We start from the raw sequence: 24,864 nt of genomic DNA, 5'->3' as shown, positions 1-24,864 counted from the left end.
TGCTACAGCTCTAGGGAACACTGTTTCGGTGAACAGTGGACCATGGACCAGAGACTGATCATCAGAATCATCAGCTTTTTGTTGTCAAGAAAATGTTGGGCTGTGATATCTTGGCCGGGCCGGGAACATCCTAGTCCCAGAGTAAATGGTAATGAGTCACTTTCAAATGGGACCCTCGCTGTAGTTCTGTGGGAGTTCTTTGCAGTGTGAGGTGCTAATGTTGTGCTAGCCGGACCATACTGAACTGTAACGATATCACAATATGTTCAAATGTAATCTTGTAACTTAGTTTAAAGGAGATGTTTTCACGGCAATATACACGAGATCTTAAAGGGGGGAATTATGAGCTGAATGACTTAATAACAATCAAAGCAAGTTTTTAAATTAAAATACAATAACTAATAATTTGAATTGTTTGTTTTACAATCGGGACGGTGGTTTAAAAAGTTATTCTGGAGCCTTTCTGTCAATTACAGTTCTTAGAAAGAAAATCTGAATCAGCCGAGCAAATTTGCATATCTTAACAGTTGCCTATTTGCACATCCAGCCGTTACAGAGCAACATTATCATTTATTTGTGTTGCTTGTGACCGCCTGATAAAGGAAGCTCTGTTTTTAAGTGATTAGTGGGGCTTTAACTGACCTATACAGGTTAAAAAAAAATTCTTCTTAGATGAACATCCAGCCTCTTGCAATATTGGACTTGGATCCCCCCTATTCACTTACCTGTATCTAGTCAATCATTAATGTCTCCAGTCAGACAGGAAACGTTCCGGTCAACACGGAAACAACAGGAGAGATAAAAGGTTAGCCTGGTTCTGTGTCATTCTCTAGTCCATTCATCTAAAGCAGGTTTTTGTAGCTGATTGTGATCCATTTGCCTATCTATGTGTTTGTCGTGTGACAAGTGGACAGAGTGTAGAGAAGCATTATATAGAGAATGGGAAGATGGGCCAACTGTAGCTGGATTGGGCCTGAGATCCCTCTGTCATCACAGATCTTCAGTGGTAAGTAAAGGGCTCTACTTTCAGTCTCTGACAATCGCTAACAACTCTAAAGAAGATCAGCACCACACCTGTCTGTTGTGGTCTGTACCATTAACACAACTCATGTTGATTTCACAATATGTGCAGAAAATGAACACATATCTAAAATGCTTGCATCTTCTTTACATATAAGCCTACCCAATACAAAAAGTATGGATCATTCAACAACTCACTCACAAATGCTTTTACACAGCTTGCCAGAAATGAAACCTTAAATATATTGTAAAGCCTCTACTTCTGCAAAAGCAGCTCAAAATCTATATTGAAACAGCTGATGAGCATATTGAGTGAACAGATAATTTAAAACATTGACATATAGCACAATGAACTGTAAATTGGGTAAAAGTAAAGGGTACGGATAAGGCTTGCTGAGCGTTTCTATCGGGTGCACAGTGAGAGACCACATAAGATGTGACATGAACATGTGGTCAAATGATAAAGAACAGGAACGAGCATTTTTGTTGTATTTCCCCTATTTTTTTACATATCTAGAACATATATATGGAACATATATATATATACGTCCCCTGTTGTCTTCACACTAGCTGCAGTCTTAGCAGTCCCCATGTTGAGAACTGTGTGGAGGCAATAGATCTGCACTGCATTTCTGTGCTATAGGAGTGTTGCTGTGTTGAGAGTTTAGTGTGTCTTCAATCATCACACTTTGTGACTATGTCTTCTGTCAGCCATTAAAGATGAGCTGTGGCTCTTCCTCATCCCAGCCGGCCTGGCTGTCATTTCACTGGGGGTGTTTCTGGAGGAGGTGGGCTTCTTCCTGCGCCACATTGCCTCGTCCAGACGAAAACGGCTCTACCTGTGGATATTAGGAATGTACCCGGTAACATTAATCTCCTCATTCCCATACATAGCTCCTCCTCTGACAGGGGCGGAGCCAGATGTTGTAAACATTCAGGGCTAAGTCCACAGTGCACCTGCATGGCATCTCAACATTTCAATGTTCTTTATATCTTAGGTATTTGCCTTGACCTCCCTCATAGCGCTGTATGTTCCACGCTCTTCATCGCTGTGTAATTTCCTTGCCTCACTGTGAGTTTACAAGTCTTGAGATTCATAGATTCAATTGCAAGATTTGATTGCCATTTCATAATCGTTGATAGGTATTTGTATTGGTGAGCTCACACAAAGCCAAAACAACAAGAACCCCCCACACACACATACATACACAGTGAGCACCTTAGGACAGGAAAGTAAATCATGTTATGAATCCTAATTTAAACAAGCATGAGGATGCTGTCACACATCTCTGTACAATGCTGCTCATGTCTGAATGTGTATGTCTGTGCAGATACCACTCCATCACCCTGCTGAAGTTCATGGGACTGATCACAGACTTCTTTGGAGGGAAAGCTCGTATGCTGGCGGCTCTGTCTAGTCAGCAGGTATCTCCAGATCCTTTCCCCTGCTGCTGCTGCTGCTGTCTCCCGATGGTGGCCATCAGCAGGTACACACCAGACAAACACCTGCATCCAATCTGGTTTTTTTTTTAATTAGATTTTAATTGAGTCAAAGAGTTTTTATTTACAGCCAACATCTAGTGGCTATCGCAGGTACGGCATCTTAAGAGAGATTCCAGATGATGGCAGCTCTGTGTTTATGGATATAAATATTGACAATATCACAATAAAGTGCATTGACAAGCATACATGTATTTAACAGTTTCAAGTGATTGTATGAAATGTTGTCTGTAAACAACGTGATTTGACATAAAGCTCTTGTGTGTAGCAGCAGCCGTGGCTGGATGATGGCGGCTGTGCTGCAGCTCTGTGTTGTCCGCAGCATCTTGTTCTTTGTCACTCTGGTCCTGTGGACAGATGAGCAGTATGACTATGGTGATGTGAGTCATTTATTCAGACCTCGATGTGTACTTATTATCCCAGCCAGCCTGAAGTAGTCGAGCTGTATTCTGTGGGGGTGTAATGAACTGTATTTTATAGTATGGATGGTCTTTTTCTTCTATGCTCTGGTTAAACGCAGTTGAGTATCATCATAGTTTTTCCCTTCTTTTTTTTTATCACAGTAGGTTTATATTCAGTGCTTTACCTCAATAGGACATTTGATATGTTTCCCCTCACTGAGCCTATATTAGACTGTTTTAAAACATTGTCAAAACAGCAAATGTTAGCATTGGAATCCAGATGCTAACTTAACGTTTAAAGCATGTGTCATATGGTATAAACCACAGCTCTTCATTCGTGATGGATTTTGACTATTGACAGGATAAGAAGGCTTTAGAGTTGTTGAGATGGAAACTGACAAACAGCATTCAATAAATGAGACCGATAGCCTCAGTTTGCTTCAAATGAATTCGCTTTTCAGATCATCTCACAGTGTACGTTCCTTTAATTCAAACTGACAAAAATTGAAATCATCTACTTGTATACTCTTAAGCAGGCCCTGCTCTAAATAGCTAGATCAGTAAAATAAGTAAAAGGATAAAAATGGATGACAACCTCCTTCTTGTTCCCCAGGTGGATTCAGTTAACCCCAACCTGTATGTGAACGGTATCATATGTGTGTCCACCTTCGTGTCCTTCTATGGCCACCTTCTCTTCTACAAAGCCACTAAGAGTGCTCTACATGGCTATGGGCTGAGAGCCAAGTTCATCTGCGTCATTGTGGTGTTGGTGCTGTGTGGCCTGCAGAGCGGCATCTTGGAGACCATGGGTGCTCTGGAGGTTATCCCCTGCACACCACCCTTCTCTGTCCTGACCAGGTCCCAGTGTAAGTCACAGCACATCCGTCTCATATCATGTTCTCTCAGCCCGGTCTGACGAATGAATGACACCAGATCTATAAGTGATTTAGTGTGCAATAACAACGCCAATCCTGCTCTTTGCAAGTCATGTTACGCCTTGTAATCTGTACTGACTGCAAATTATAGGCATACACATGAATATGATATGTTTAGAGCAAGTGAGGTCGTGTAAAATGTGAGAAAGACGATTTATGATGGACGGATCAAACAAACACAGGACTACCAACCAGGAGACTGGTGTCCTTTGGAAGATCGGCGGTTTGATCCTCGTCTATGTCCATGTGTCAGACAGGAAATAGTTTAGTCCCGATGAGTGTTGATGAAGTGTGTTAATAATGACATGTAGTGTAAAGCGCATTGAGTAATCGGAAGACTAGAAAGGCCCTTTACGAGTCTATTGAACATTTACTATATCATATCAAAAATATATAAATATATATAACAGATCATACACAAATACATATTCATATAGATGCATGCATGCATGGCTGAGGTGACACGTTTATCAACAAATACAGTGGCTGCATTCATACATTTGGGGCTGCTCAAGACCACATGTTCAAGCGAACCTCTACAGAAATGGGGGTTATTGCGTACCTTCATGACTATGCAGGAGTTTAGTACTTTTTAGATCTTCTCTTTACTCTTGGAAAGCTAAATCACTGAATGAAGTAGGAGCTTCAGCTTTATAGAGGGGCACAACAAGGGAAATAGAGAAGGTCAGACAAATACTTCAATTCAAAATTTTCTATATGATGACTAATTTCTTTACAAACCCCTTGGAAAATGTCACCAAAGCTTATAGACATAATTCTGTTGCCTGCCCTCATATAATTACAAATGTAAAACCTTTAATGAAAACCGAAATAGCTATTTTGACAGACAAGTTGAAAAGAAGGCAATGAAGCACGTCGCTGTTTCCTCTGTGATAAACCATGTCATCATTGAAGACATTGTGTTCTCTGTCCACCCTCAGTGATCTACCACTACTGTGTGATTGTGGAGATGTTCTGTATCGGCCTGTATGCCCGCCACACTTTCCGTAAGGTGGAGCTGAGCGTGGTGGAGGATGTGGAGGGGCCCGTCAGAGTCCATCAGATGGAAAAGGCTGTTCAAACAGACGACGATCAGATGACACATCACAGGCCCGGCTTGCTCAGCCGCTGCCTCGTCAGCGCCTCCAACGCCAGTTACAGCAGTGACAGTGAGGACACCCTGTGCAGGATAGAGCATGCACCTCTGGATGGTTTCCCCTTCCCTCAGGCCAGAGGTCAGCAGCCAGGCAGGAGAGAACCAGTGGAACCCAGGTCTGCAGAGGAACCGGGTGTAGATCTGACCCACATTACTGTCAGGGCTGATATTAACTATCGGGACTCTAACGATGTCACTGTGGTTTGACCAACTATGGAGTCTCTAATAACAGACTAAAAAGGTTTACGCTCAACCACTGAAGATGGAGGTTCTGACGGGGGTCTGTGTGGGGCATTGCTTCTCCTGATCTACTGTGGCTTGGATATAGTACCTCAGTTATAGCTTCGGATGAAAGTGTCTACCAAATGAACTGGCTCATGTTCCCGCAGGCATACACAATGTGTGCACTTGTTCTATTTAAAGTCTAAGTGAAATTAAAAACTTTGTTTTTTGTGCTCCAGCATACATGTCTGATGTGTAAATCACATAAAACCAATACAGAAAAGAGAGATGTTACATTATATCTTTCAGTTAAATGATGCCTTGTGTCAGTGCACTAACAAAATGAGGTTGGCTCTGCTTATGTATATTGAATACAGCCAATTTCATCATCCACCCATCATCATAAGGCTTATTCTTCATAAGGGTAGCTCATCCCAGCTGGCATTGCCATTTTTGTATTATTTTAGCATCTCACTGTGGATGGTCACTTTAAGCTTCGCGTTTCCATGTGAACGTAGGCTTAGCGTGGCCGTGTTTGTTGACAGTGTGACGGTATTGTGGAATTTAAAAGGGACCCGTTCAAACCGGATGCAGGATTTGAACGACCCATTGGGCTGTTCACTGGTTGTGACTTCTCTCTTTGTTGTAATGGAGAGGAGGAACTGTGGTATGTTGTATAGTTATGTTTATTATATATAGCCCGCCAAAGCCGGCCCCATGCTTCCTCTTTAACAACAAACAACCACAGGCAGGACGCCGTAACGACTTGGTGAATTGAACTAGCAGTATCTCCGTAAGACGCCTCTTTCGGCCGACCCTCCTGACTTACATCTCAACCAATGAGAGGGCTGTCCTTCGACGCTCCACCAATCAGCAGCCGCTCCGGGCTGCTCGCGTAGCAGGATCCTCCTCCACCAATGTGGTTTCTCCTATTTTTGGCGGCTGTGTGGAAACATGGCGGAATATTTGAAAGGTAACTCATGAGGACTACATATGATTTTTAAACTCCATTATACGTTTGTTTACTTTTTGTTACTTGGTCATGTACGAGCATAACCCTTTTCTCTTACGTCGTTTGTTGACTTGTACTTTAGGGGCAGGCTGGGTAGGTTGCGTTGAGTTGGGCTGAACTGTCGAGTTTCACGCGCCATGCACGCCACGTAAATGTCTGAATGGTATATATGTGTAACGGGCAGATATTTAACGGTACCGTGAGTCATACGTGTCTGACTTACGGTACCATCCCCACTGATGTTACTGCTGTTTGGCGGTAAAGAAAAAAGGCGGAGTTATCAAATTGAAAATAAGCTTTTTTTAATTGAGACAAAGGGCTCGTGCATCCAGACAACGTCAACATGCATGTGATATATTGCTTTTGCAGTTCAGCAATGAACAGGTGCAGTTTTTAGGTGGAGCTCTGTGCAGCCGCAGTGCATTGTAGCTGCTAGTTAAAGGCAGTTGCTTGTGTCAGATTGCAGCGTGCCTTGGAAGATGTCCTGGGACGAGCTGGAAGCCCTGTGTCGCAGAGACGGGCTCTACTGTCAGCAGCTTGGGGTGAAGAGAGCCAACGTCAACGAGTTCGATGTGGAGTTCCTCTGCGACTACAAGAGGACCAAGGTAAACTCTCAGTGTTCAAACACGTGACTGTGTACTGACCATTTCCTGTGTTGGGGGAGTAAGCATAACATAGCTGTACACTATACAATTGTGTTCTGGACAGTCTGAATTCTCCAGGCCACAAGTGTTCCTTTTTTTGTTTTGTTGATAAAGCTGTTGTACAGTGGATCTAGATAATAACATAAATGTAGCAACTGGTTATCACCCTTTACTGTGCTATTGTTAACAGCAATAACCACCGTATACTGCAGAAGTTAGGCCGTGGCTGGTGAACTCCTCCACTCCATGTGTTCTTTCCCGTTTCCTTATTAATGCATCTGTTGTTTGCTCCGTAGTGAACTGTGTACCTGGAGACAAGCTATCACTTCCACGTTCTTGGTCCTCGTTTTATGAAACGGCGTGTGATCATACCAAAAGTTTACGGGGCGCACAAAAGACAAAAATTGTGTACACCAAATATGATCACATTAAGAAAACTGTGCACATTCAGGCATGCACACATTTCTTCTCTTTTATAGACCACAATAAAAAAAAAGACTTAAACTAATAAGTAACAAATCACAGATGTAACAAATTTAGATTTGAGTTTCCTTCTTTAATAATTCTAACGCTAATACTACTAACACAGCAAATATTACCTAAACTACCTATGGGAAAGTTAACATGCAAAGATGTCTTGTAAACGATCAGCATTATAAAACATTGACATTTCTACATTTTTAGTCTTCCCACCATTCAAAGCGCTGTGCACTACATGTGATCATTCACACACACACTCACACACCGGACACTTGGACATGCGGACTGCAGGAGCCGAAATCAAATCTCTTTTTCTGCCCCTTCAGGTGTCCCCCATGGAACCTTATTTTGAAAAATATATGTATAGTAGTGAACAGCGAAAGAGGAATATTTTTTGATCGTGTTTGATTTGTGCCATGAATGAATACACACATAATGTTTGTCATAGATTTGTTGTGGAATCGTTAAGTTTTGTATGAGATCGATCAGGGAACTACAGTGGGGCAAAAAAGTATTTAGTCAGCCACCAATTGTGCAAGTTCTCCCACTAAAAAAGATGAGAGGCCTGTAATTTTCATCATAGGTACACTTCAACTATGAGACAAAATGAGAAAAAAATCCTGAAAATCACATTGTCTGATTTTTAAAGAATATATTTGCAAATTATGGTGGAAAATAAGTATTTGGTCAATAACAAAAGTTCATCTCAATACTTTGTTATATACCCTTTGTTGGCAATGACAGAGGTCAAACGTTTTCTGTAAGTCTTCACAAGCTTTTCACACACTGTTGCTGGTATTTTGGCCCATTCCTCCATGCAGATCTCCTCTAGAGCAGTGATGTTTTGGGGCTGTCGCTGGGCAACACGGACTTTCAACTCCCTCCACAGATTTTCTATGGGGTTGAGATCTGGAGACTGGCTAGGCCACTCCAGGACCTTGAAATGCTTCTTACGAAGCCACTCCTTCGTTGCCCGGGCGGTGTGTTTGGGATCATTGTCATGCTGAAAGACCCAGCCACGTTTCATCTTCAATGCCCTTCCTGATGGAAGGAGGTTTTCACTCAAAATCTCACGATACATGGCCCCATTCATTCTTTCCTTTACACGGATCAGTCGTCCTGGTCCCCTTGCAGAAAAACAGCCCCAAAGCATGATGTTTCCACCCCCATGCTTCACAGTAGGTATGGTGTTCTTTGGATGCAACTCGGCATTCTTTCTCCTCCAAACACGACGAGTTGAGTTTTTACCAAAAAGTTCTATTTTGGTTTCATCTGACCATATGACATTCTCCCAATCCTCTTCTGGATCATCCAAATGCTCTCTAGCAAACTTCAGACGGGCCTGGACATGTACTGGCTTAAGCAGGGGGACACGTCTGGCACTGCAGGATTTGAGTCCCTGGCGGCGTAGTGTGTTACTGATGGTAGCCTTTGTCACTTTGGTCCCAGCTCTCTGCAGGTCATTCACTAGGTCCCCCGTGTGGTTCTGGGATTTTTGTTCACCGTTCTTGTGATCATTTTGGCCCCACGGGGTGAGATCTTGCGTGGAGCCCCAGATCGAGGGAGATTATCAGTGGTCTTGTATGTCTTCCATTTTCTAATAATTGCTCCCACAGTTGATTTCTTCACACCAAGCTGCTTACCTATTGCAGATTCAGTCTTCCCAGCCTGGTGCAGGTCTACAATTTTGTTTCTGGTGTCCTTTGACAGCTCTTTGGTCTTGGCCATAGTGGAGTTTGGAGTGTGACTGTTTGAGGTTGTGGACAGGTGTCTTTTATACTGATAACAAGTTCAAACAGGTGCCATTAATACAGGTAACGAGTGGAGGACAGAGGAGCCTCTTAAAGAAGAAGTTACAGGTCTGTGAGAGCCAGAAATCTTGCTTGTTTGTAGGTGACCAAATACTTATTTTACCGAGGAATTTACCAATTAATTCATTAAAAATCCTACAATGTGATTTCCTGGATTCTTTCCCCCCATTCTGTCTCTCATAGTTGAAGTGTACCTATGATGAAAATTACAGGCATCTCTCATCTTTTTAAGTGGGAGAACTTGCACAATTGGTGGCTGACTAAATACTTTTTTGCCCCACTGTACATCTCTCGTCTCGCACAATGTACGTCACCTACACCAGCATGGCCCTTACCTTGGCTTGCTAGCTAGCTAACTTAACGTCATCTCACCTGATGTGTTTTTCAGCAACTCTTTTTTTTTTTTTTTTTTTTTTATCAACCCTTTGTTTGTGTGTGTACATCTTGGTATGAAACACACAGGCATTGTAGCGGGAAACCTCAACTACGCAAGTAGTGCTTTATCTGAAAGCTTTTCACTAAGAAAATGAATTTATCTGCGTGTTAAGGGTGGAGACTTTCAGCAGGCACCGAGAGATAAGTGCATTTAAGGTTTAGGGCCACACCATAGACGCATTTGAAATTGGTAAGCCTTCACCCTCACAGAGGACAGACAGGCAGATAAAGAGTATCTGGAGAAAACTGAATCAACAATGCACCTGAGAGGGCCGAAATAGAATTTATTAGATCGTGAAAAAACAAAGATTCTGTCTGACAGGAATAGTTAGAATTAAATGTAGTCGTATGTTAAACATGGCGTGCTGTTTTAGGGCTGTGAGTTGTCGAACCATTACCATCTGTTGTCTGTGCTGATGCAGAGAAGGATCCATACATTAGAAGAGAGAAAGAATCCGATCTTTGCCCTTAATTGAAGTTCTTATGTTTCAGGAGGAGGAGTTCTACCTGGTAAAGTGGAAAGGCTTCCCAGAGTCTGATAACACCTGGGAACCTAAGAGGAACCTCAAATGCGCCAAACTGATGAAGCAGTTCCACCTGGACCTGGATAAGGAGCTGAGGCGCCACAAGAGACGCGGCACCCCTAAAAAACTGGATAAGGAAGTTGCCTCATTCCTCGTCCAAAAAGCCAAAGTCCGTAAGTGTCTGCAGCACTGGGAGGCCCATCTGAACCAGACACGCAACCACCCAGGTCGCATTTATGTCATAAACGAAGTGGACCTCGAGGGCCCCCCAAAGAACTTCACATACATCAACAACTACAAAGTGGGCCAGGGCATCGTGTTGGATGAGATGGCTGTGGGCTGTGATTGTAAGAACTGTTTGGAGGAGCCCATAAATGGCTGCTGCCCCGGGGCCTCCCTGCACCGCATGGCCTACAATCACAGGGGGCAGGTCCGGGTCCGGGCGGGACAGCCCATATACGAGTGTAACTCCCGATGCAGCTGTAGCCCCGACTGTCCTAACCGAGTGGTGCAGAAGGGCATCCAGTTCGACCTGGTCATCTTTAAGACGGAGAACGGCCGCGGATGGGGCGTCCGTACGCTGCAGCACATAAAGAAGAACACGTTCATCATGGAGTACGTAGGAGAGGTAAGACCTGATCAAGAACAAGTTTGTAGTCATGCTGTCCTGTCGTGTTTCACTATTTAGCATAATGCAGCTTTCTAATCATGGAAAATACATCTCCAGTAACCAAACAAAGACCACAAAATACCTTTATGTCCACACAACAGCAGCTATCTGCTGAAATGTGTGTTTAATTTAGACTCGATGTCATTTTAAAGTAGAACTGTTTTCTTTGATGACCACCACAGTCCAAAGCCAATCCTCTTTTATTGATGGATTGCTATATACTGTACTGTACTGTACTGTAGCCCTTCTTTTGTTTGCTTCTGCTATGTCAAAAACATTTCCCATCGTGCTTTGTTATCATGGATGAGACACGGCAGAGTGCACCAAATAAACAGTCGCCAGCAGTTAAAGTGATTGATATTACAGGACCGATGGTGATAAGCTGCTTGATCACTTTGTCTGCATTTCAGCAGTAAAAACTGTATTTGAACTTGAGAGTTTTGTTCATGCTGGGGTGAAGGGAGTCTGACCAAATCCTGTCCAAAGGGATAGGATGTCTCTAATACCAAGGCATGAGCTGAAATGTGAACATTTTTAGTATTTTTAGTAGTGTCTTTGCATACCATATTATCTTAATATTTACTCAAACCAGATACAAATCTAACAATGTAAATCGATTTTAAAGCTTGAGGATACAAAACATTTTGGAATTGGCATCATCGGCCTTGGCCAAGTACCTAACTACATAAAACATTATGGAATGTGTGACAGGAGTAGGTAGGAAACAAAATGAAAAGGAAGTTGTTAGACTGAATAGAGGTAAAAAGTCCAACAAGTTATAGTAGCGGTTAAACCCCACTTCTGGAAACTACAAACAGTTCCTGGATGTTTTGCAAAGAATAAATCTATGGAGCTGAGGAGCTGCTGAGCACTGTTGGCCTCCACACACACACCCCTCCCTCACTCATGCTGTTTGATCGGGAGGATGAATAAACAATCGCATGCTTTGTGTTCACACCTCTACAACCTTAAACCCAACAAACACCTACTACAATTGCACTGCTCGCTAGCCGCTAGCAAACAGTCAAGTTAGCCGTTTAATACGATGGACCGGGTCGCCCCAGATGACATTTGTTTTACAAGATGCAAGATGATAATCAATTTTCGCCAACTGCAGTTATGCAAAGTATGAAGTTTAGCTGCAAGGTTCTCAGTGTGAACGTAGCAGAGCAGTGTGTGAACAGTTTATTTGACCATAGAATGACGTAGTCACCGTGAAGGCACCCCATTGGTTTCTTGACTGCCGTTTTGAAGCCTCAAGTTTGTCATTTTGACCGTCTCCCTCTTGAGTTTAGTGCAACCAGTAGTGACACGACAGTGTGGAGTTAAGTACAACTGAACCCCTTGTGTCTTTATTGACACCTGCTGATTAAAGTGAAGGGTGATAAGATAAGATAAGATAATCCTTTATTAGTCCCAGGAAGTGTATTCAACATAGGTATTCAAGAGGTCACCAGAAATTTACAGCCCAAAAGTTAGCGACAATTCTGGCTCATGTTCATTTAAGGTGGACTGAACTTCCAAGGTGGACCTTTTAATGTGTTCTCCTTTAATATCTGGAGTGATTTATTTAAGACTTTAAAAAAAATAAAAAATTAATAACGCTTATTTTTGTGTTGTATCCAGAACTGACTGTGGCTCTTGTTCCGTGTCATGCTTCATTTCCTTCAGATCATCACAACGGATGAAGCAGAGAGGAGGGGTCATGTGTACGACCGCCAGGGCTCCACATACCTGTTTGACCTGGACTATGTGGAGGACGTGTATACAGTGGATGCAGCTCACCAGGGCAACATCTCCCACTTTGTGAACCACAGCGTGAGTGTCTCCAAACACAGAATATACTGTATACTGGACTGCAGGCAGCTTGGTGGAGAGAACACACACTCTCAAAGCTTTACAGCATGGCCTGTCATTATATTAGTTTTTATGAGACACAGTCAATAATTAATAATTAAGATAATAGAAGTCAAGTCAAGGCCGGAACTCCCCCTTTTTTCGGTTTCTGACTATTTATATGTGGATAAATCATATTGGAGAGTATTTTATATGTGAAATAGTTGTGACTTGTTGATCATGTAACTTGCAGTGTGTGCATAGCTCTTCCTTTCCTCAGCACAACACTTTGGAAATATGCTGTTTTTTTTTATTTTATTTTATTAGCATAGCATCATTTTTAAAGCAGAGTCTGAGAAGCTCCTGACACAAGTTGTGTTGTTTTTGCAGTGTAACCCCAACCTGCAGGTATTTAATGTGTTCATCGACAACATTGATGAGAGGCTCCCAAGAATCGCTTTATTTTCAACACGGGCTATTCGGGCAGGAGAGGAGCTCACCTTTGACTACAAGATGCAAAGTAAGTGTCTTGGTCGTGTTCTGTAATCAGCATTCGGGTGACTGAGCACACGCATACAGTAATGAAATCAAACTCCTCTTACTGCTCCCACAAGCAGCTCTCACCACCAACAAAGCAGCTGAATAGAGACGAGCCGAGTTGATCCACAGGATCAGTATCTGGACTGGTCAGGGCATATTTTAATCATTTTTTGCTAAAATAAAGCCGACCAGAATATGATCCTTCCTCTACTGAACACAACTCTACTGTGTTTTGTTGCCTCAGCCTGGGGGTGGTGCTAGTAGAGACTGTGGTGGGTGGATCATATTGTTTTCTGAAAATTAAGGGGATGAAAAGCAAAGCAACATTCACCTCTTGAGATGTAGTCGAGGAGAAGTAGAAAGCTGCTTAAAATGGAAATACTTAAATTTGTAGTCAAGTAAAAACGTGTCTAAGTGTACTGAGTTACATTCCAACAACAGAAGAAGTGGCACTGGTATTACAAGTTAAGGTGCTGACAGAACGCTTTTTGCATTAGACACTCTTAACTCCAGTCTCTCATCTGAAGACAAATCAGACGGTACACAATGAGCAGCGCATGTAACAGGAAGTCTTGGCCTGCATATCCGCTGACTACACCAGAACAAATGGAGCCCCTTAGCCCCAGAGGCTTCTCCGCCAACAGCGGACGGGTTCTGATGCCAGCCATCTATATGGGGAGATGCATTTGTAAAGGGGTCGTGTTGAGGCAAAGTTAATTTGCTGGCTTTTGAAATTAACCTTCTGTTTGTTTCCAGTTGATCCAGTGGACACAGAAAGCACCAAAATGGACTCCAGTTTCAGTGTAGCGGGGCTCCCCAGCTCCCCCAAGAAGAGGATTCGAGTGGAGTGTCGGTGTGGATCGGACTCGTGTCGGAAATACCTGTTCTGACAAAGGACTGCTGGGAACGCGGTCATCTATGTCAAGATGGACGAAATTGTACAGATTTGTATATTCATTTTTAATTTTCTTTTTGTTTATGAAAGCTGAAATTCACCATTAATTTAAATATGTGAACATGACGAACCCTTCCTAGATGAAAACCACAATCTAGATTTTCAAATCTCTGATTTACTTGAACAGATCAAGAGCCTCTTTGTTTCCAGTGAGTGGAGGGCTGCATCAGTGGAACCTATACAGATAGCTCAGTGAGCATGTATATCAGCCACCCCTACAGAGTGCACTGCAAGAATGATCAGACACTCACTTTTGAGTAAAACAGTTTCTGTGGTAGCTTCCTCTGTGCTCTAGAACTGTATTCTTAAATAACATCACACGGCTATTTGCCCAAGCCTTTTCATCACTGTTAAATTATATTTCCAGTTTATTACGGCTTAGGTTTTATTTTACCGCCATTTCTACAAATGAAAAACATTGTTCAAGCATTGTGAGTGCGGTAGCTGAGATCTGGGTGCGCAACCACATCACTTCAAGAGTCGGATGGATGAATAAACACGAGCAGGTCTGAGACCAAACTCCAGGTTAGTCAAACTCATTTTGATGAAGAAAATGAAGATGAACGGTAAAATCCATTCCAGTTTACAGACCCACTTCCTGCTTCAGCTTGACCTATTGTGCTTACTGTAGTGTGCTGCACAACGAGGAGTGGGTAGCCGTATATCACTAGATTCTCACGTCCAGTTGGACCTTTACAGAAAGAGGTTTAACTAATCAGGGATTCGCTGTTGGATTGTTTCCAACCCGTCTAGTCTTCTGACAGCTCGTCTCCCTTCACCTCTTGGGGAACTTTTTGTGCTCACAGATCTCAGTTTTTGACTCGGTGAATGCAATGCCATAACTAGCAGACATGATGTACAAAAGTATGAAATTGGATCATAGTTTGAATATACCGAAATTATATTTTTGAACAACTGCATAGTTTTAATGTGGAGTTCTAGACCGCTCAGAGGACATTTAATCAGTCATTCTCAGACTGCTCGCATGACTCCTTTGTGCTTAGTTAATTCAATCTACTGAAATGATCGAATGGTCACATGAGGCTCAGGGCTAGCACTCACCACCCTACTATAATAATGGTTCCGAGAGGCAGGCAGAGATAAAGGGCCACTGCTCGATCTTGCTCATACAAATTGAACATGCTGTGGTTCTTGTACCGCAGTTTGTCATCACCACACACACACTGTATTTCACCATTCGTTCCCATCAGAACTGGTAATGAGAGGCTCAGTGCCTTAGAACTCAGCAGGTGAATCTATATGTATGGCCACCAGGGAAAAGGGTTGGAAAAATTGTATTGGTGATTATGGTGAAGCAATGGTAAAGAGAGGGATCATAATTCCGTTTTCTATTCACTCCTGTGACTGTACAGTGTCTGTTCTGTGGCTAGTAGGTGAGTCTTTTTAAGGTGTTTTTATTTAAATGCTGCAGTGATTAGTACTTCAGTGCATGACTTTTTAAAGGTGGAGAACAAAAACAATGTAAATAAATGGAATTGAGATAGCTGATGCTTTCATGTTTTTATTGTATTTTTATTTTTTTTTTTATTTTTTTTTTTACATGTAGAATATGGAGCAAGATCTGTGATAAAGTTTTGTCACCGAAAAAGTCCTACCTAAAAAGTAACCGGTTTTAAAAATAAATTTATTTTTTCTATTCCGATGTGTTTTTTTATTTTATTTTACATGATCTTTAGCTCTTTTCTTCATGTTACAGTCTTCATGACAGTTTTTTTTTTCTTTGTGTTTTTGCATGTAGGGGAGGAGGTGAGGAGAGCGTGATTTAGATATTACATAGAAATAACCCTTTAGTGCCTGTGTTTTTAGTAAGTGCCAAAGCTTACAGGTGCATCTCAATAAATTAGAATATCATGGAAAAGTTTGTTTATTTCGATAATTCAATTCAAAAATTGAAACTCATATATTATATAGATTCATTACACACAGAGTGAAATATTTCAAGCGTTTATTTCTTTTAATTTGGATGATTATGGCTTACAGCTAATGAAAACCCAAAATTCAGTATCTCAGAAAATTAGAATATTGTGAAAAAGTTAAATATTGTAGACACAAGATGTCCCACTCTAATCAGCTAATTAACTCAAAACACCTGCAAAGGTTTCCTGAACCTTTAAATGGTCTCTAAGGCTGGTTCAGTAGGCTACACAATCATGGGGAAGACTGCTGACTTGACAGTTGTCCAGAAGACAGTCATTGACACCCTCCACAAGGAGGGTAAGCCACAAAAGGTCATTGCTAAAGATGCTGGCTGCTCACAGAGTGCTGTATCCAAGCATATTCATAGAAAGTTGAGTGGAAGGAAACAGTGTGGTAGAAAAAGGTGCACAAGCAACAGGGATAACTGCAGCCTTGAGAGGATTGTGAAGCAACGGCCATTCAAGAATTTGGGGGAGATTCACAAGGAGTGGACTGAGGCTGGAGTCATCAAGAGCCACCACGCACAGACGTATCCAGGACATGGGCTACAACTGTGGCATTCCTCTTGTCAAGCCACTCCTGAACCAGAGACAACGTCAGAAGCGTCTTACCTGGGCTAAGGAGAAAAAGGACTGGACTGTTGCTCAGTGGTCCAAAGTCCTCTTTTCAGATGAAAGTAAATTTTGCATTTCATTTGGAAATCAAGATCCCAGAGTCTGGAGGAAGAGTGGAGAGGCACAGAATCCAAGTTGCTTGAAGTTTCCACAGTCAGTGATGATTTGGGGAGCCATGTCATCTGCTGGTGTTGGTCCACTGTGTTTTATCAAGTCCAAAGTCAACGCAGCCGTCTACCAGGAAATTTTAGAGCACTTCATGCTTCCTTCCGCTGACAAGCTTTATGGAGATGCTGATTTCATTTTCCAGCAGGACTTGGCACCTGCCCACACTGCCAAAAGTACCAATACCTGGTTTAATGACCGTGGTATCACTGTGCTTGATTGGCCAGCAAACTCGCTTGACCTGATCCCCATAGAGAATCTATTGGGTATTGTCAAGAGGAAGATGAGAGACACCAGACCCAACAATGCAGACGAGCTGAAGGCCGCTATCAAAGCAACCTGGGCTTCCATAACACCTCAGCAGTGCCACAGGCTGATCGCCTCCATGCCACGCCGCATTGATGCAGTAATTCATGCAAAAGGAGCCCCGACCAAGTATTGAGTGCATATATATATGAACAGACTTTTCAGTAGGCTGACATTTCTGTGTTAAAAATCCTTTGTATTATTGGTCTTATGTAATATTCTAATTTTCTGAGATACTGAATTTTGGGTTTTCATTAGCTGTAAGCCATAATCATCAAAATTAAAAGAAATAAACGCTTGAAATATTTCACTCTGTGTGTAATGAATATCTATATAATATATGAGTTTCACTTTTTGAATTGAATTATCGAAATAAACGAACTTTTCCATGATATTCTAATTTATTGAGATGCACCTGTACTGTCACTGTTGTAGCTCCATATCGAAGGGTTTAGTTCACTTTCAAAGTATGTTATACACTTTTTACCACTAGATGGAGCTTCTGACCTGCTAAAGCTGTCAGACACATTATACAGAACATGTTAGAGTTTCACTTCCTCCAGCACAACGGTTGGTTCTATTTCTCTTGTCGTCTGATACAGTACTCTGTTATAACCATCCCCTCGTCCTTCTGCTTCATATCAGAGAAATACGTGAACTACTTCTGCTACACATTATCTACAATACAATTGATTGAAAAATGAAACGCATACCCAGACAAGGATGACAGATTTCTCCATACTGGAGCTGGATGAAACCGTTAAAATCATTTCAGTATGTGACAAATTAATTAAAAGAAGGTAAATCATCATTCCACCAACCCTTTTTAAATGGGGCTAATATGAGTTTGAGCACAAACCAAGCTCCTACATTCAAGCACACTTACTAATGTAGGTTCAGCATCCACCCCAAAACGTGCTTCATGTTCTACTTCCTTTTTTCTTTCCAAAGTTACATGACAATGCATCATTAGTTTCTCCATCACAGTCATCTAGATAGAAACATTCTTTAAATGACCTCGCCGTCTCAATCCAGTGCATTGGAAGTTTCAAGGTTTCAAATCACACATTCCTCGTTCGGCTTCAAGGTAGAGTTGAATCCTGCTGCAGCCGCGCCAGGGTTTTAAACCGAGACTAAAGGGGAGCATAAAGAAACGCTCCCTCTTCAGAAGATGGACGTGAAAACAAACTCTGCACTTCAGTCATTCTGCACAGTGAAGCTCAAACATCCAAACAAAGTGACAGCCTTTTCACTGGAGGCTTTCAAATGAAACCAACTGACACAAACTTGTAATGTTTAATTAGTCGTAAAAAAGAAGCAATAAGGAAAATGTATATAAAATACCAACTACTAACTTAAGGCTCCACAAATGTCCAGTACAGAAGGCAAACAGTGGTCTGTATAGAACACTGACCTATTAAACTTTTCTAACTGCAGAGTCATACAGTGAGTTCTCCTTAGAACAGTAGCTGATGTTCTGCTCCAAGTCACCAAAACATTCTGACAATGATCATTCTTGCATAATTCAAAAAAATGATATACATTTGTTTAACAACTACACGATAGGTTTGTTAGTTTGAGGTTTACATGGGGAGGTAGATGATTTTAGATGTTCGGCTGTAGAAACATGTCCTTTACTAAATATAATTGTGTCAGACAGTTGCATGCTCCTTTTGAGAACACTCCCAATCTCAAAATCTCAAAGCAAGCACTTACTGCATTTCAGTTATAGGAGTTACAGACCTCCTAATTTGCATTTTTCCCTGTTCAGTGATACCTCTCTAACCATCAGGGGCGTTCATAGAATATGGGGACATTATGGGCTTGGCCCCTCTGTAGGGGGGTCCCCCAATTTTTTTTTAAATAAACAAGCTCTATATTTATGCTTTTTTAATGCGTTCTGGCACCTTATTCAGACTGCATCAATATGTTTTTATAAACAGTTGTTTATGTCATGAAGCTTTCACATAGAACGTGAAGTGGCAAAAAAGGCAACGTCGTTTTTTTCCAGAACGGCTGTTTTTCAGAACTTTCTCACGTTGAATAAGGCATCAACCAATCGCATTGTGTGAAATGAACATATTCAAATCATTCACTATAGTGTACAACAACATGAAGGCTCGGAAATCCGAACCAAGACAATTGTTGAGAAGTGTGGTAGCTACTCCTCCATACTCAGTGTGTTACAATAGTGGATGGAGTTTGGAGAAACAGACAGGAGAACCAGCACAGGAGCAAAGTAATGTAGTGCCATGATGTATTGACACCTAAAACAATCAACATCAGTTTAAGTGTACGCTTTATTCAGAATATTTTCACCTATTTACTTCGCTGTGAGACACTCCTTTCTGTCGGGAAACAGCTACAGTTCAGTATGCTCCCTTCAAAGTCTCAAGACTCCTGTGAAACAGACATTTTACCTCAGAGAACACAGGAGAGTTGCTGGTCTACTGCTGCCTCGATTGGTAGGTTTGATGTTCTATTGTGTAACTAGGGGAAATCTGAACTTAACCCTTAAAACAAAGTCACACAATAAAACCAACAAACAAACTGCTCAAGGCAGCGGTAGACCAGCAACTCCCGTGTTCTGAGAGGCAAAATTACTTTTTGGGAACACTTTCTATGAAGCCCATGTCTGTAACCCTTTATAAACATTCTTATTATCTGCTTATAAGACTGTATATTCATAGTGATAAGGACTCATTAATATGAATTATGCTATAACAATAATCCCAACACATGTCTTAATGACTGCAGTATCATAATGCTTCACAAGTTCTAATCACTCACTGACATTCCTGTTGTTGTAATATAGTATAATCTCTTCAGTCAGTTTTGTCATAGAGATTGGTTACTTTCATGTTTATTAGGAACAAAAGACAAAAATCATGGGGTGAATCTGGTCTGAGATTGGTATGAGAGGAAGAGGGTCATGACTCAGCTTGGTGATTGGTCCTGTCAGTGCTGCTCTCAAATCTCCTTGGATGAAAATGTAGGCCTGACTGGTGTTCAGCGTGTCCTCAGTGAAAGCCAACCATCTAGCCAGGAGAGTGACTGCCTCACCTCATGTGGCAGGCATTGATTTGGATTTGCTGGATTTGTGGAGGATCAGGACTTCCTGATCTCCAACTGAAGACACACAGGTGGTTGAGCTCAATGGAAGGTGAACAAGCCATATAGCTGGTGTCTGGTTAACTGAATCCACAGTTCTGGTCAGGTAGCTTAGGATCACTTCCTGTAAGGCTCTTATTAACCTGACTGAATAAGTGGCCATGTGATGTCTGCATGTATTTCATGATCAAGACAAATCGACTGAATAAAAATGTGGCAACCAAACTACTTAGTTAGGTTTAGACAACAAAGTAAGGTTTAAGCAACAAAACTACCTAGTTAGGTTTAGGAAATGATCGTCGTTTGCGTTAAAATAACTCCCATCACAGAAGTACCATCACTGAAGGGCGCAAGCTACCTGCCAAATAAATCAACGTTGACTTCTCGTACTTCACGGGGAACGACAAGCTGTCTCATGGTTGAAAGACCAGTTTTTGTTTGACCCATGTACCAGCCCTCCTATTTGCAGTCTAGTTTGTGATTACGTAGATCACATACAAAATAATTTTGTGGGACATCTACAAATTAGAGCGCATCATATTTCATAGGTATCGCTAAGAGGTCTGGATGAAAACTGCCTGAAAGGAGTTAAGATGTCATTTGAAATGTAAGAGTTAAAAGCAGTTGGAATCAGTTGATGTCTGAATTATTAAAGCAGTTGATCTGTCATTTGAGGAGCGAGCAATGGAAGCAGTTGAAATGTCTGTTTACTTGCGTGCACTGCAAGTACTTGTAGTGTCATTTGGTATGAAAGCAGTCACAACTGAAATTTTAGTGGGGACGCCCCATTTGCCCATGAATACTTCATGTTTCTAGAGGTAATTAGAACTAGCAACCCTTCAAGTTACAGAGTGGATGGAAGGTGTTGCCCCATCATAGTGTCCATGAAAAGCCTGGTCTGTGTGCACAATATGCTAAATGTGTTTTTGAAATCAATATACCATCGAACCTGGGAATTCTGGGAAGATCCTGCCATAGGTAATCATAATAATGTTCAAATCATTTCAAATGAAATTTATTTTCATTACAAAATCAACAACAAAAATCATAAATCCCAAGAGACATGCGTAATAGCTCAACCTTTTTTTTAATAATACAGAACAAAGGGAAACCGCAGCGTCTGACTTGACTCCATGATTGGGTGGTCAGAAGAAATTCCTTTCAAATATTTCAAACCTTTTGGTATTTTTTATGTATGATATTGGCTTCAGGGTACGCTGAGATGAGATTAACCTTCGACATTTAGTGTTCTACTTTAAGGTTAAGAAATGAACCATTTTGCGGAAAATTCATAGGCCTGACCCTTCTCTATGACAATGTTTTATGAGTAATTCCCAAAGAAATGCTGTATATAGCTGCTGGGATGTCTTGTTATTGTGATATCTGTTACTGGTTTGGACATTCACTCGTCAAATTGGTATCAGGCTCATTTACTGCTGTGGCCCAGTCACACCACTACTCACACCACATTCTATTCTTTACAAACGGAAACAACTTTGGTGAACTTATGTAAACAAGCTCTAGCTTAACTAGCTTAGCTGCTAGCCTCTGGTGCTGCTTCACAGGCTTCCAGATGTGACCAGGCCAGAAGAAAGTCAATCTTTGAGACAGAAGGTGAGGATTAAAGGATAATTCCAGTTCATTATAACTTGGGTTTGATTTCTTTGTAATATGTATTCACTTTATTGGTACTTCTCAGATCTGGGAGCACGGCAACGTCAATGCAACTAAAGTCTAGATGGAAGAAACGAGCAGACAGGTTGGAAACAAGCCAATAGTTTATCTGAACCACTTTATGTGAAGCTCACACTGAATGTAAGTAATAATCTCCCATTGAACCGGTAGACTGGGTTAATGTTGAAGCAGGAAGTGGGATGTGAACTGTGATCGATGTTCACAACAGACGGTTTGAGTCCTTCCAACTAACCTGTTGGTTTGTTCCCATCCTGCCTGATCATGTGACTGAGTCACTGTGTTCACAGATCTCAGTGTGAGTGTCACTGATCAATGGAGAAGACCCAAGAAAAATCCTTTGCTGTTATCCTTTAAGGAAAATAACAATTTGAGTGCTGATTTGAATGCAAAATGTTTTGTATGTACAATTCTTTGTTAGTTGTAAATTATAGTTTGAGAGGCTTTTTTATGTATCAACTCTTCAATGAAACATTCAGAAAGAGCCAGTGTATGTGATCACATTTGGCCTGACTTTATCTCAGGCTCTTTTACCTTCATTATCCTTAAATATGTACAAAAAAATCCAGTCCAATTCATAATAATCTATTACATGTTTTACAAAAGGGACTTAGAGTAAACTTCATTGGTTTGAAAACACATTCAGATCCTTGTGTCACCATGAGAAATACTGAGGAAGCATTTGCAGGAATGATATCTTCAGAATGCAACATGTGTCTGGTCAGTATTTCCCTCTCATGTTCCTGTTTCATCCATGTGACCATCACCTTACTCATACACACAGTCATACCTGCCAATAGAAACACACACACATACACACAGTAAAAATATGATGATCAGGAACTCTTCTGTTGCATTTCAAAGTTGGTTTGCTGTCAATATAATACACACTAAATAGTACAGAGGTCACAGTACATTTACAAAAGATAATCTGCCTGAGGCAACTAAAAAAGCACTGTCAGGCCTCTCCAGCATCTTCTGTGGATCCACACGCTTCTCTGGCTTAGTCTCAGAAATGAAAATGGAAAGACCAGTCGTTTTTCCTTCATCCCTCAGGTTGATATCCGAGAGGAAAACAACTGAGAAAAAACACTTGAGAGCGGGCTTCACTCCCATCATCAGCCTGCGATAGAAAAGTCACTTCTACTACTTTGAATGTTCGACTTCATCCCCGTTTCAGATCACCTGTCCATGACCATCGTTGCTCCAGGTTTGGATGGGAAGAGCAACAAGTCTTCCAAAAGTGTACACAGTGTTCTGTTTCCTCCTTGAATGACTTGAGTGCATACATGAGTGACACATGTCTACCCTTTGTTGCACTGGTCTGATGTTTTTATGGAGTAAGGCCATAATTCTGAAAATAAAACAAAATAAGCGGTTCTCTGTGGCATGCTGCTGTCGGGTGTGTCAGATATGCCACGGCAGAGACAAAGGAGCATCTCAAACCCCTAAACACCATTTTTTCTCCAGCTTCCAGACTGTGTCATATTTTCACACATTCACTGACAAACAACAATCTCTGTGCCCTGTCCCTTTCTTCCACCTAAACTCCACTTCAAGCTACAGTTCTTTTTTTTAAGAGAGATACAAGAAAGAAGCACAGTTAATCAATTTTTAGATCTGTGCAAAAATAAAGCAGTAGATGTCTTCATAGCTTCAGAGCTCTGCTTCAGGAAACTATGATTAGTTTTTACTGTACGATCAAGGTTTATCTTGTGATCTAAGATTTCACGCCAACCGTCTTTGCTTCATTTTGTGACGTGAACGGCGTAGATGTACTAGGGATTTACGCAGTGCTGTGGTTTTGTGCTAAAAACAAATGGATTGACAATCAGTTTTTAACACCTGTGATAGAGCAAGTGAAAATTTTGACTTTGTCTCATAATATTGACCCGAAAAAAACCTATCATTTTGACATTTTTCAAAGTCAGAAATTGGATTTACTACCTCTCATGTTGATATACTTCCTTATCATCAAATATAAAAGCTAGGAATGCTGATTTTCCAGCAGTATTTGATTCCTGCTGGCTGACAGGAGATGGATGTGAATAAGCTCTGTTTCTGGGCAGACGGTCTGGCCTGTGTCTTGGTATATTTTCACAGATCACCTGATTCTAAAGAAACTGTACCTCAACCAGTGATTGGAGAGCTAGCTACAGTTCTCAGTACCCAGTTACATCATCCATAGCAGTTCTCCTCAGTAAAAGTTGGGTTACAAATGTTCCTTATGGTTTGTCCTCAGGGAACATCCTAGAGAAACAAGGCTTTTGTCTGTGTATTTTCAAGCCTGAACATAAGTCCTCATAGTATGTTTTCTGTTGCACGGGTGAGCAACGACAACAAACCACTTTAGGCTCCCATCACTGGCACAGATGGAAGTTTAGGCTTTTACACTGACAAACAATGAAAATGTGCCAAGAACAAAATCCTGTAGAGACTTCCTTCTGTCTGTTATGCCACATTCTTTACTCAGATACTTACATATTTCCTTTGCAGTCTAATTTTACTCATGAATCTATCCATCCATTGTCTCTGCTCCTCCTCCCAGTGCAATAATAACAGTTGGGATTGCAATCAAGATCTGATTCCTGCTGGGCTGTAAGAGATCACTCAGGCGAGGAGGTAACCTAAGATTTCATAGTTATCATCGCTACATAACTGAGATTAACAGGAATAGTAAAGACTAAGAGGTACAGAAACACCAGCATTTAATATGGCTGCATTTCAGAGTGAAATCAGTTCCTTTCAATGGATTTAACGTAGTCAAGAGTTCAACACATGGAGATAAAGTAAAACCACACAGGTCTTTTAAGTTTAGCGCTTGTGAACTTGACACGCTGATGTGATTGGCTGGTAGGTGGAGAACTCTGTCTTTGGCTGACCTCCAAAACAGCTGT

At 41.4% G+C, this 24,864-nt stretch overlaps 2 protein-coding genes across 2 annotated transcripts; both read left to right on the top strand.

Moving 5' to 3' along the window:
* The first annotated feature begins 939 nt into the window (after positions 1–939).
* Positions 940–5,219, top strand: si:dkey-16n15.6 (organic solute transporter subunit alpha). Its single transcript, XM_054609995.1, has 7 exons — positions 940–1,006; positions 1,732–1,883; positions 2,019–2,092; positions 2,352–2,507; positions 2,789–2,900; positions 3,535–3,787; positions 4,798–5,219. The coding sequence occupies exons 1-7, from the start codon at positions 940–942 to the stop codon at positions 5,217–5,219; spliced, it is 1,236 nt and encodes a 411-aa protein (XP_054465970.1).
* A 939-nt stretch (positions 5,220–6,158) lies between these two features.
* On the top strand, positions 6,159–15,766 carry LOC129099822 (histone-lysine N-methyltransferase SUV39H1-like). The gene is made up of 6 exons (XM_054609212.1): positions 6,159–6,207; positions 6,706–6,851; positions 10,109–10,768; positions 12,482–12,628; positions 13,037–13,166; positions 13,943–15,766. The coding sequence occupies exons 1-6, from the start codon at positions 6,189–6,191 to the stop codon at positions 14,074–14,076; spliced, it is 1,236 nt and encodes a 411-aa protein (XP_054465187.1). The 5' UTR covers positions 6,159–6,188; the 3' UTR covers positions 14,077–15,766.
* Positions 15,767–24,864: the final 9,098 nt, after the last annotated feature.

The sequence above is a fragment of the Anoplopoma fimbria genome, chromosome 12 (assembly GCF_027596085.1).
Source record: "Anoplopoma fimbria isolate UVic2021 breed Golden Eagle Sablefish chromosome 12, Afim_UVic_2022, whole genome shotgun sequence".
Taxonomy (NCBI): Eukaryota; Metazoa; Chordata; class Actinopteri; order Perciformes; family Anoplopomatidae; genus Anoplopoma; species Anoplopoma fimbria.
This window is presented reverse-complemented; position numbering and strand designations above follow the sequence as displayed.

What these genes read in the sequence shown, in the direction of transcription:
- si:dkey-16n15.6 (XM_054609995.1), top strand. Translation starts at nt 940, where the DNA reads ATGGGAAGATGGGCCAACTGTAGCTGGATTGGGCCTGAGATCCCTCTG. An exon ending in GGATATTAGGAATGTACCCG is followed by an intron (nt 1,884 to 2,018) that starts GTAACATTAATC and finishes TTTATATCTTAG; the next exon opens with GTATTTGCCTTGACCTCCCT. An exon ending in TGTAATTTCCTTGCCTCACT is followed by an intron (nt 2,093 to 2,351) that starts GTGAGTTTACAA and finishes ATGTCTGTGCAG; the next exon opens with ATACCACTCCATCACCCTGC.
- LOC129099822 (XM_054609212.1), top strand. An exon ending in GCGACTACAAGAGGACCAAG is followed by an intron (nt 6,852 to 10,108) that starts GTAAACTCTCAG and finishes CTTATGTTTCAG; the next exon opens with GAGGAGGAGTTCTACCTGGT. An exon ending in TCATGGAGTACGTAGGAGAG is followed by an intron (nt 10,769 to 12,481) that starts GTAAGACCTGAT and finishes CATTTCCTTCAG; the next exon opens with ATCATCACAACGGATGAAGC.